The sequence below is a fragment of the Prionailurus viverrinus genome, chromosome B1 (assembly GCF_022837055.1).
Source record: "Prionailurus viverrinus isolate Anna chromosome B1, UM_Priviv_1.0, whole genome shotgun sequence".
NCBI lineage: Eukaryota > Metazoa > Chordata > Mammalia > Carnivora > Felidae > Prionailurus > Prionailurus viverrinus.
This window is the reverse complement of record NC_062564.1, coordinates 161,425,215-161,438,304: the sequence shown is the minus strand read 5'-3', so window position 1 is coordinate 161,438,304 and position 13,090 is coordinate 161,425,215. Positions and strand designations below refer to the sequence as shown.

The 13,090-nt window shown below is 34.3% G+C and overlaps 1 protein-coding gene across 3 annotated transcripts in view; it reads left to right on the top strand.

The window, feature by feature from the left end:
• EXOC1 (exocyst complex component 1) overlaps positions 1–13,090 on the top strand; it is a 61,917-nt gene that overhangs the window by 3,855 nt on the left and 44,972 nt on the right. For all 3 annotated transcript variants that reach the window (XM_047855874.1, XM_047855872.1, XM_047855873.1), the window contains exons 2-4: positions 775–908; positions 6,978–7,108; positions 9,948–10,107. In XM_047855874.1, the coding sequence (XP_047711830.1) occupies positions 785–908; positions 6,978–7,108; positions 9,948–10,107 (415 nt within the window). In that variant the 5' untranslated portion in view covers positions 775–784. The remainder of the gene's footprint in view (positions 1–774; positions 909–6,977; positions 7,109–9,947; positions 10,108–13,090) is intronic.

The window sequence follows — 13,090 nt, the reverse complement described above, 5'->3', positions numbered from 1 at the left end:
TATTTGAGTTGTTTCTATGTTTTGTCTATTGTGAATAATACTGCTATGAACATACATGTACAACATTTTGTGTGGATGTATATTTTCAGTTCTCTTGAGTATATACCTAGGAGTGGAATTGCTGGATCATATCGTAATTTTATATTTCACTTTTTGAGGCACTGCCAAACTGTTTTCCAAAGTGGCTGCACCATTTTACAATCACCAACAATGTATGAAAGAGTTCCTTTTTCTCCACATCTTTACCAACACTTGTATTTTTAATTTTAGCCATTCTGGTGGGTATAAAGTGCTAGGTAGATACATATTTGATTTTGGTTTGCATTTACCTAGTGGTTAACGATGCTGAGCATCTTTTCTTGTGCTTATTGGCCATTTGTGTATTTTCTTGGGAGAAATGTCTATTCAGATCCTTTGCTCAGTTTTTAATTGGGTTATTTGTTTTTTTTATTGTTGAGTTATAAGAGCTCTTTATATAGAAAATTTATATTCAAAAATTGAGCATGGGTTTTTTTTCTTAAAAAAAATTTTTTTTGTATCATAGTATTTGCTAAGCACTTCTAAAGATTTTAAAGTTTAATAACACTGGTTCTCTAATTTCCTTTCCAAACATAAAGCTTTTTATTTTTATGGTATAGATATGTTGATGTATTAAATCATTCTTCCTATGCTTATTAGCTATAAATAAGATCATTTTTTAAATTACAAATGGGACAATGAAGGACAGAATGATTTTGAGAATAAGCTTAATATCTATACTCTCAATTTTTTTAGCTGATTAAAAATGACAGCAATCAAGCATGCTTTACAAAGAGATATTTTTACACCAAATGATGAACGCCTGCTGAGTATTGTCAATGTCTGCAAAGCAGGAAAAAAGAAAAAGAACTGTTTTCTGTGTGCCACAGGTGGGTATTTAGTAAGAAAAAGCTCTTGTTTGGCATTCTTTTATTGTTTTAGTCCCTAGGGGACTTTTCCTCCTTGTTTTTAAAATTCTCGTTGTCTCTATAATTGGAAAAACTGTTGGGCCAACAAATTCATTTTTTTAAATTGTCTTTAATTAAGGGGCGCCTGGGTGGTTCAGTCAGTTAAACATTTGACTCTTGATTTCGGCCCATGTCATGACCTCACACTTCGTGAGATCGAGTTGAGTCGGGCTCTGCACTGACAGCACTAAGCCTGTTGGGATTCTCTCTCTCCCTCTCTCTCTGTTCCTCCCTCCCTCACTGCCCCTCACTGCCCCCCCTTTCAAAATAAATAAATAACTTTAAAAAAATTGTCTTTAATTAAATATTGAGTAGATACCAAAAAATCTATGCCATATATATAAGGTGTGAAGACTAGCCATACCGTGAACACGTGTGCTCACTACCCAGTATAAGAAGAATATTACCATTACCTTTGAAGTGTCCTGTGTGCCCTTTCCATTAAAAAAAAAAAAAAAGTTGTTTTTTTGTTTTTTGGGTTTTTTTGAGAGAGAGAGAGAGAGCACATGAGCTGGAGAGGGGCAGAAAGAGAGAGGGAGAGAATCCTAAGCAGGCTCCAAGCTGTCAGTGCAGAGCCCAATGTGGGGCTCAAACCCATGAAACCATGAGATTATGACCTGAGCTGAAACTAAGAATCCAATGCTTAATCGACTGAGCCACCCAGGCATCCCCTGTGTGCCTTTTCCTAATCCCATTCCCTTTCCTCACTTATTAAGAGGTAACTGGTATCCTGAATTTTGCTTTTCTTTATCATTTTACTGTCTGTATTTGTTTGTAATCTCAGATAACATATTGTTTAGTTTTGCATTTCTTTGAAATTTGCATGAATTGAATCCTAGTGCATATATTCTTTTGTGACTTTTTCCACTCAGCATTGTGTTCATGTTGATGACTTTTATTTCCGTTCTTTCATATAACCATAAGTCTTTGATTTTCACTCCTATGAGTGTTCTACTCTATGAGAGTACCATTTATTTACACATCCTACTAGTGATGAACATTAGGTTTGTTTTCAGGTTTTACTGTTTAGACAGCCCTTCTGTGAGCATCTTTGTCCTTGTCTCTTAGTGTATACAGGCAAGAAGTTTCTAGGGTAGATACCTAAATGTGTGATTGTTGGATTATAGGTATGTGAATGCTCAACACTACTGTACTACCAGATTTTTTTCAAAAGTAGTTACACTGGCTTTCAATCCCACAAGCAGTGTGTATTTTGTGTTCTTTCCCCACATCCTAGCCAAAACTTGGCTTTGACAGACTTAAGCGTGTGAAATATCTCATTGTGGTTTGAAATTTCATTTCCCTGTTAATAATGAATTGATGAATTAAATCTTTTCATGAGTTTATTGGCCGCTTACTTTCCTTGTTTTAGAAATTTGTCTTAAAGCCTTTTGCTCATTTCTCTCTTGTGTTGGTTGTCCTTTTACTAATTTGTACAAGTTCTATATATTTACTGATTTTATGTTGGTTATATGCATTCCAGTTTGTGCTTTGTGTATTAGCTTTTTATGATGCCTTTTAATGAAATTTCTAAGTTTAGTAAAATCAAATCAATCTGATCCTTTATGGCTTCTGCTTTTGTTTAAAAATTTTTTCAATGTTTTTGAGAGAGAGAGACAGACAGAGCACAGGCAGGGGGAAGGGGGAGAGAGAGGGAGACACAAAACCCGAAGCAGGCTCCAGGCTCTGAGTTGTCAGCAGAGAGTCCAACATGGGGCTTGAACCCAGAAACAGTGAGATCATGACCTGAGCTGAAGTTGGATGCTTAACCAACTGAGCCACCCAAGCGCCCCTCAAATATAAGTGTTTAAAATATACATGTATATTTTATATATACATACACACCTCCCTGGAGTAATAAAAGTATTCTCCTACACTGTATTTTAAGATTTTTATAATTTGGGGGCACCTGGGTGGCTCAGTCAGTTAAGTGTCCGACTTCGGCTTAGGTCATGATTTCACAGTTGATAAGTTCGAGCCCTGCATCGAGCTCTGTACTGACAGCTCAGAGCCTGGATCCTGCTTTGGATCTGTGTCTCCCTCTCTCTGCCCCTCCCTGCTCACACTCTGTCTCTCTCTGAAACATAAACATTAAAAAAAATTAAAATTTTTATAATTTTGCCCCTCATGTTTTAGTTTTTAATTTACCTGTGTCCGTGTTTGTAGTGATGAATGTGAGTGTGCCTATTTCTGGGTTCTCTTTTATATCTGGTTTTTAATTTTGTCTTGTTTTGATTGTTTATTTTTCCACTTATTTTAGAATCAATTTGATAAGTTCCAGATTTTGTTGGGATTTTAATTAGAATTGTTTTGAATATGTTGTTCAGTTCGAAGAGAACTTGCACTTTCATAATATTGAGTCATTTTGTCAATGGACAGGGTGCAGTTCTCCATTTATCTAGGTCTTCTTAATGCCTTTCAATAAGTTTTAGCGTTTTAAAAATTCTTTTTTTAATGTTTATTTATTTTTGAGAGGGAGAGAGAGTGAAAACAGGGGAGAGGCAGAGAGAGGGAGACACAGAATCTAAGGCAGGCTCCTGGTTCTGAGCTTGACAACCTGACGCAGGGCTCGAACTCACAAACTGCAAGATCATGACCTGAGCTGAAGTGAGATGCTTAACTGACTGAGCCACCCAGGCGCCCTAGTTTTAGAGTTTTAAAAGGCTTTCAAGAAGTTGTATAGTTTTAAATGTTTTTCACCTATGTTGTATTTATTCCTAGATTTTTTGATACGATCATAAATAATAATTTATTAGCATTAATATATTTTTGAAGTTTATTTTGAGAGAGAGAGAGAGAGTGAGCATGCACATATAAGCAGGGAAGAGGCAGATAGAGGGTGAGAGAATCCCAAGCAGGCTCCATGCTGTCAGCCCCAACTCGGGCTGGATCTCCCAAACTACGAGGCCATGACCTGAGCCAAAATCCAAGAGTCGGATTCTTAACTGACTGAGACACCCAGGCACCCCAGCATTAATACATTTTTAAGACTTTAATTTTTAGAGCAGTTTTAGGTTTACAACAAAATTGAGGAAGGAGGTACACACATTTCCCTATACCCCCTGCCCCCACATATGTTTGGCTTCCCCCTTTATCAATACCACTGGCAACATTGGCAATAATTTGTTACCAAGAATGAAGCTACATTGACACATTATAATCACTCAAAGACCATAGTTTCCCTTAGGGTTCACTCTTGATGTACATTGTATGGGTTTGGACAAGTGTATAATGGCATGTATCCACCATTGTAATGTCACAGAGTATTTTCACTGCCCTAAAAATCCTGTGTGTTCTGCCTGTTCATCTCTCCCCCAGCCCCTACCCTTTCCAACCACTGTTCTTTTTACTGTTTGCATGGCTTTGCCTTTTCTAGAATGTCATATAGTTGGAATCAGATACTATTTAGCCTGCTCAGATTGGCTTCTTTTACTTAGTAGTATGCATTTACATTTCCTCCATGTCTTTTCATGGCTTGATAGCTCATTTCTTTTTAGCACTGAATAATATTCCATTCCTGAGTGTACCAGTTTATTTATCTACTCACCTACTGAAGGATATCTTGACTGTCAATTTGACAATTACGAATAAAGCTACTATAAACACCCATGTGTGGATTTTTGCATGGACATAAGTTTTCAACTCCTTTGGGTAAATACCAGGGAGTATGATTGCTAGATCATATGGTAAGAATGTGTTTAGTTCTGTAAGAAACCACCAAACTCTCTACCAAAGGGGCTGTACTGTTTTGCAGTCCCACCAGCAATGTTTGAAAGTTGTTCTACATTTTTGTCAGCATTTGGTGTTGTCAGGTTCTAGAATTTGGCCATACTAATAGGTGTGTAGTGGTACCTCATTGTTTTAATTTGCATTGCCTTGATGAAATATGGTGTTGAGTATCTTTTCATATGCTTATTAGTTATCTGTATATCTTCTTTGGGGAAGTGTCTGTTAAGGTCTTTGGCCATTTTTTAATCTGTTTTTTGTTTTGTTTTGTTTTCTTGTCAAGTTTTAAGAGTCCTTTGTATATTTTGGATAACATTCCTTTATTAGATGTGTCTTTGGCAATTTTTTTTTTTTTTTTTTTGCAGTCTGTGGCTTGTCTTCTAATTATCTTGATGTTGTCTTTTGCAGAGCAGAAGCTTTTAATTTTATTGAACATTAATACATTTTAAAAATCATTTATTGTTAGCATCTAGAAATAATTGGTTCTTTATGTGGATTTCTATATCTATCAATCTTGCTAAACTTTCTTATTAATTCTAATAATTTGTCCATAGACTCTTTGTAAATAGTGGTATTTTCTTCCTTCCTTTATAGTCTTTATATTTTTTATTTATTTTTGTTACTTTTGTCTGCTGGTTAGGACCATCAATACAGTGATCTCAAAGGGATTATCATATATGATAATTGCGGGTTTTTTGTAGCTATCCTTGACGGTACTAGGGAAGTTCCCTTCTATTCCTGACTTCTTACTTTTTTTCTTTTTGATTTTTTATCATGAATGGATGTTCAGTTTTATCAAATGCTTTTTCAAATCATTGAGATTATCATATACTTTTCTTCCTTAATTTGTTAGTGTGGTGAGTAATGGTACTTGGTTTTTCAAATAATAAATTGAGTTATTGGAGTAACCTAACTCAGTGATGATGTACTATATGCCATCTATTATAGCATATATTATTTTTTTATGCACCACTAAAAAATGCTGCAATATTACTTCGATTGTTAAGGCATATTCTGATTTCAGAGATGTTAAAATGTGGGAAAAAATGTATATCTCACACTTGGTAAAATATTATCTTTTGTATATGCCCCTGGATTAAGGTTGCCAATGCAGTATTTATTCATAACTATTTGTACATTTGTAGTTATAAGATTTTTCACCCATGTTCATTAGTGACATGGTCTTGTAATTTTCTTTTGTATACTGTCTTTGGCCTTGCAACCAAAGTCATAAGGTAAGTTGGGAGTGTTCCCTTTTTTTTTTTGTACAGTGGAATAGTTATGTGCATTTGGAATGTTTCCTTGGAAAGCTTGGCAAAAGATACCAGTAAAACTGTGTTAGACTAAGTTTTGGGGGAGAGATTTTTCACTTCACTTTCTTTAGTGGTTGTAGATTTTCTATTCTTAAGTCATTTTTGGTAATTTACATTTTTTAGAGATTTAACCACTTCACCTAAATTTTTTAATGTATTGGTATTCACTCCAATCCATCCAGTATTCTGCTGCTAGAGTAATTTTTAGAAACAAGTTAGAGCATGTCATTTCCCCAATTAAAATCCTCTAAGAGCACCCCTACAACCTCAGGTAAAGTTCCTTTGTGATCTGAACTTTCATCTCTTTTGGTAACTTTGTTTCCATCCACTTTATTACATGTATAATCCATACTGAACTACTTATTGTTCTCTGAATCGGTGTTATGCTCTTTCAAGCCCCTTTGGCTTTATGTATGGCAGTCATTCTTTAGAGCTTTTTTTCTTTAAAAAGTTTATTCATTTATTTTGAAAGAGAGAGTGAGCACATGTGTGCAGGAGGGGCAGAAAGAGAGAGAGAATGAGAGAGAATCCCAAGCAGGCTCTGCACTATCAGCATGGAGCCCGATGTGGGACTCGAACTCATAAACTGTGAGATCATGACCTGAGCCGAAATCAAGTGTCGGATGCTTAACTGACTGAGCCACCCAGGCACCACTAGGACTCTTTTTATCTACCTCATACTCTTCCTTCAAAACTGGTCTGAAGCTTTACTTCTCAAGGAATCTGCCTCTCTGACCCTGTCGTCTGAGATTTAGATGTTCCTTTGATACTATGTGCATCCCTCGGTCATAGCATGTGTTAGGAAATACTACTCCTAACTGGTTTAACATAATATATAATACTGGTTTAGTATCATGTACAGGCACCTGACAACTGTATTTGCAATGAGTAAATGAATGGATGAAGAATAAGTGAGTGACTATTTCTAGTGAAAGTATGTTTTACTCAACAGTGACAACTGAACGCCCCGTGCAGGTGAAGATGGTCAAAGTCAAGAAATCTGACAAAGGAGATTTCTACAAAAGGCAGATTGCTTGGGCCCTTCGAGACCTTGCTGTGGTAGATGCCAAGGATGCTATTAAAGTACGTTTTTCTTAGTTCTTTGACCTGTGTTCAGAAAGTGTCTTTCATCTTATAACATGGTATTATGTCTTCTAAGATGACCTACACTTCTTGTTTTGTGACCCTCTGCTCTACCAACTAAGCCGGAATTAGTTTAAAATGTATCATTAAATCTTTCATTTCCCACACCTCAGTCTCAAGCAACTAAAATAAAAACGTATGTATGTTTCATTGTTTTTACTTTTTTTGAGCTACAATTATGTTTGTGCACAAGTTATGTAAACTGGAGCAAAATAACTAGGTGTTTCTATATTTAGATTAGATTATAGATTTATATAGATTTATATACATTATATATTTAGTATAAAGTCCATATATAAGTACACCTTTTAAAGTGTCGTGTGAGTGGGTTTTTAAAAACCTTCATTGTTTTGGTAAAACTTAGTTCAAAATGGTGTGTAATACTATAACCGAAGTGAATCTTTCTTAGTCTTCACAAATTAATGTAAAATCATCATCTGAGGCAACCAGGCTGGCCTTTTGAGACCATGTTTTCATATTTGTGGCTCAAGTAAAGGAAGCGATAGTGAGTTAAACACTTTATTTTAAGGAACTTAAAGACTAAAATATAAGAATGTAAATATTACACTTCTCACTTAAGCCACACTCAAACTTTAAGAAAGTTGAATAATGTGACAGTCATGTGAAAGGACCACATTTATTTCCGACAAGTCAAGGCTTTTCACAGCAATACCCTTTTTTCAAAGAAACCAAGTGGAGCTCTTCTGGTTAAGTTAGGTTTTCCTTCCCCCTCAGCCTCTCTAACCTTGCCCCTCATCTTCCTCTGCAACCAAAGGCACCTCCAGGGATCTGGGAAGTGTTTTGTGATGGGCTGATAGCAAGGCTTACATTAATGTAATTTCAGATGCCCTTTGATTTAACCCTTCCAGTCTCACACATTTATTTTTAAAAGGTCCAGAGACGTAAAAGCTACCTCCGTAGAATAATCCAATAAAATAAAAGTCTGACTTTGTCCTTATCCTGGGACAGACTTCTGGGGAACTAAAAGCTGGACAAAATGACAGGCAGTTGAGTCAGGTTCAAAATACTTTTTAAATGAAGCAAAAACAACTTCAGGGGAGCTTCATGTATCTAAAATATGCAATTCAGAATTCAGATTTCTAACATATGTAGAGAATGCCTTTTTATAAGTATTTTAGGCACAGTGGGCCATTGCTTTATCCCTAAGGGGCACCCAAAACACTTCAGTAAACTACTTAATAAATTCTGTTACCATGGGAAAAGATCAAGAGTAGAGACTTTTTTGGTAGGTTTCTGGTTAAGAGAAAATACTGTAAGGGCTTTTTAGAAATGCGTCTTTATTAAAGAGGCTTTTTCCTTCAATAGTTTTGCACTTTATAACCCCATTGACTTGCATAATTCACTAACATTGCTGATGCTTATTTGAATGCTTTCTCACAGCTGATGCCTCATTGCTCGCTTTCTTAATGGATTTTTTTTTCATTTTATGTAGGCACCTTGGCGTGTGTACACTATATATGGATATAAAACATAAAATTTTTATACATAGCCTAACATTAGCCATTTAGTGTCACACATTGATTTGTGTGAGTGTTGCCACTGGAGCACTCAGCTTCTTTTATGGCATTATGGGAAATATTCCCAGGGAAGAGATCATTTCCCATCAAGTTTTGGATTAGTTGCCAATACTCTTAGGTTTTTTTATAAGTAATAATGCAATTACCTCTTCATTATAAATGCCAATTTTTTATCTTTTGATGCTCCAATTCTGCTTATTGATCTAATTAGTAGTTCCATGCTACCATAATGCTATTGTTGTACCAGCTCAAGTCCTGATACCTAAATTATCCCAAGTTTTCTAAGTGAAACTCTGATATAACTTCACTTACCTTTCAGGCATTTATTTACATTTTGTCCTTCTGTAAATAACACTTTGAATTAATTGAATATATTTTATTATCTTCTTGTAGAACATTAAGAACATTTGAATCTATTTTTTAATTCCTTGGATGTGAAGAACAGCATACATCCATATGTTTTCATCTTTTATATGACAGGTGATTCTACATTCAAGGGAGAAATAGTAGGCTGGTATGAAGTTACTGCTGCAATGAGGCTTAAGAAATAGAGAGAGCATGGTGCACTTCTCTCACAAGAGTTGAGCTTCTTTGTCATTCGAAAGAACTTCCATGCTAACCAGAACTTTTTATTTTTGAGGCACCTTTAATTATTCTCTATTTTCAAAATTGAGAACTGAATCAGTCCATGCTTTTCATCTCATTTGTTCTCGGAAACCACACTGGGATGTAGATTGTATTTTTTCTCACATGTTGTGTATATAGAAGATATATTCTTTACAAAGGATTTAGTGTCAAATTACAGTTATGAATAATAGTGCATTATCAAAGGATAGGTATGACTCTAAAACCCCATAGGCAATTTAAAAAGAAAAATTATGACCACATCAAAATTGGAGACCATTGTCACCTCATAGACTAGGAAGTTGGGACACAGAGCTTTACCATCTTAAACTTCCACTCATATACTTCAGGGGCATAGGAAGGAAATTACTAAAACACTGTGTTGTTTTTTTTATCCAACTTCTTTTGGGAGGTAAACAAAGTTTTTCCTATAAATTGAATTCTCTGAATCATTCTCTGTAAGTCACTTGGCTGATTTTTAATGGTGATTTTTTTTCTTTAAGAAAAAGCTTTCTTTAAGAACAGCTTCAGCTTTTCATTTTATTGAATGTCAATTTTATAATAATGAAAAAGGGATATGATCAAAAAACAATATCTTTTGTATATTTTTATTTCAGGAAAATCCTGAATTTGATTTACATTTTGAAAAAATATATAAATGGGTTGCCAGCAGCACTGCTGAAAAGAATGCATTTATTTCATGCATTTGGAAATTGAATCAGCGATATCTCCGGAAGAAAATTGATTTTGTCAATGTTAGCTCACAGCTCTTGGAAGGTAAAGTGAAATAAAAATGTATATGTAAAATCAAGTATATCTACAAGTGTATATATAATTTGACATTACTCAAAATTATTAGAACACTGATTTACCTTACTTTTCTTATTGCATAAGTGATACTTACTCATTATAGAAATTGATACATTAAACTAAATATAAATCAGTTATAAACTTAATTCTTAGAGATAACTGCTGTTAGCGTTTTGTTAGTCTTCTAATGTTTTTTCTATGCATGTTTAAACACTTTTAAAATAAGGAAATTCACATTCTGTTTTCTAACATACTTTTTTTTGTAATGAACATTTTCATGTTATTAAATACATTATTTTTAGTGGTACCATAGTATTCCATTTCATGGATATACCATAATTTATTTAATCATTTTTTTAAAATTTCCAAATTTTGCTTATTTTAAACAGCTTTGACATGAATATCCTTGTAGCTGTATTTTTGTGCAGAGTGTAGGCATAGTAATCAAGAACACAACTTGAGTCAGACTGATTGGGCTTAAATCCTGGTTTTGTTACTTACCAATTATGTGACCTTGGGTTATTCTATGTTTCAATTTTCTTTATCTCAGAAATAGAGATAGTAATAGTATCCTCCCTGTAGTGTTGTTGTGAGGACTGAGTGACTTAACATATGAACATGATGAGAACAATGTGAGGTATATAATAAGTGCTCAATAAATCGTAGCTATTATTATTATATTATCAGGGTAAAATTCTTAGACATGAGTTAAATAGGATATTTTTGATCAGTGTTTCTTCAGGGATGTTACTATGGATTATTTTGTGTTATAAGACAAAAACTCTACTGTTACGTATTAAAAGTGTACAGTAAGATTTTATTATTTTAAAATTTCTTTCATAAAGACATAAACATTGTAAGAACATGGTTCTCTATGCTTTGGGGATACAATTTGTGTTGTATTCTTTATCTCAAAGAAAGCAGTTGAAATAACAGCCAGTATGCAGGTGAAAGTTGTTTCTCCTCTTTATTGATGAAAAAACAGATTTGTCCTGCATAATATATATTAGAAAGAATATTTAAATTTGTCCTAAGCTATACATTAGCATTTTAAAATAGGACCTTCATTCTATTTGGTTGAAACATCTGAAGTAGCCGATATTCAACCATTTTGACCTATAAAAACGGCAGCTTCAGATGCTTCAAACTGTTCATTTGCTTAGCCACTTGCCTCTGTCTTTTCCCTATTCTGTTTTACTTCTTCCTTTTCTGTTTGACTGTGGATATTTCCTCTGAAATATAGTACTGTATTCTTTCCCAACACTTAGTAATTAGTAAGCCCGTTACTGGTTTCAGGTTTGATGCTTGAAACTGGCAGAGGCAAGTCACATCTGTTAGGTCTTGTGCTACGCCCACCAGTAGGGCCCCTGTGTAGGAGCCCGCAGGGGTGGCATCTCACCAACATTAGACCCCAGTGTCTTGGCAGTTTGAGTATGTTGAGGGAATGACCATCAAGAAATAGATGGTAATTTTTCATTCCTTGAATAGTGGTTTAATTTGTTTTGAGTGGCATTTATTTATTTATTTAGCCGTTTCAGGTTGAACAATTTGATGAGGGAATGATTGCTATTCTGTTTTTAATTGTTGTGTATCTCCAGAAGTTATTCATTGCCTATGATGTGTTTTAAACCAATACATTTTATTGAGGCAATGGTATGGGAAAATATGTACGCTACCTGGTTTCCCTTATTAAGAAATATTACCATAATCAGTGAGAAGAATATTGCTGTTTTTTAGAACGAAGTGTCTAGCTTTTTAAAAAAAAAAAGAAAGGCGTTTAATTTTTTAGGGCCTAAAACAGTGTAGACATTTTCATGTTTATAAAAGTTATCCCTAATTCAGATCAGTTTTAGGAATACTGTGAAGATCCTTAAGGATCTCATCTTGAAAATCATTTCCTGTAAACCAATTAACTGTTGCTTTGGTTTAGTGGAGTTCAGAAAATATCTTTTATTAATGTTTGCACACTTGTTTGAATGTTTTAAAGAATTTTTAAATCATAGCCGTTGATTCCCATTAAAATAATAAACGTGTCTAAGCTTTGGATGATACTAGAAAACAAATAAGAAATTATCACCATCTACTTTTAAGAGATAAATAATCATCCAAGTAAGATTTCATTGTGAATTCTAGCAGTGTCGACTTTAGTGGTTTTTTTATTGGTGACAATTGAATGTTTATGCTAGTAAGTGGGGCTTCTCAGCAGAAGGTTTTTAAAGGAGGATTTTGTTAGCAGTTGAAGTAGAGTCAAGTTTTTGTTGGCTTTTTCTTTTTCATTATTATAACCAGATTTAAAAAAAAATCTTTGACTTGAATCCTGAAAAGCCAGTTTGAACTGGTATCTCATGTGGTTTTTTTAAAAAATTGTTCTAATCTCGTCTTTTCTAACAGTGTTTTATGACTAATCTATTGTGAGGGAATGTCTGGGTAAAGTTTTTGGGCCTTGAGTGAAAATAACTAGACTAAATGCATGAGTCACAGCTGACCTAAAAATAATTCCCAGGAAATGATCTATTTCCCAGTTTTCTCCAAGGACTAGTCAGTGCTATGTCTTAAAAGAAAGAAAATAGAAAGATAAATTTATTTTTAGTCATTATCAGAAAAAGAATGAGGGAATTGACTCTGGAAATTTAGCTTCTATGGATCTTTTCACTTTGTAGTTGATTTGGACATTGTCTTTTAAACTTCAAGGTATCAGAAGTTCAAATGAAATATGGGTAGTATTTAAAAATTTTAAACCTGTAGACTTTTTTACCCAGCTAATATTCTTTGCTTACTTTCCTCTGCTTTTTTCATACCTTTTTACTCTCCAGAACTGCCTAAAGTTACAGAAGGTGCGTAACACCTTTTCTTCTTATTCTATTCCATATATTTTTACTACTTGCCATTGTTATGTACTGTTGTTTGCATATTTTATGAAATTGTGCATAGGGACAAGTTTATTACCACA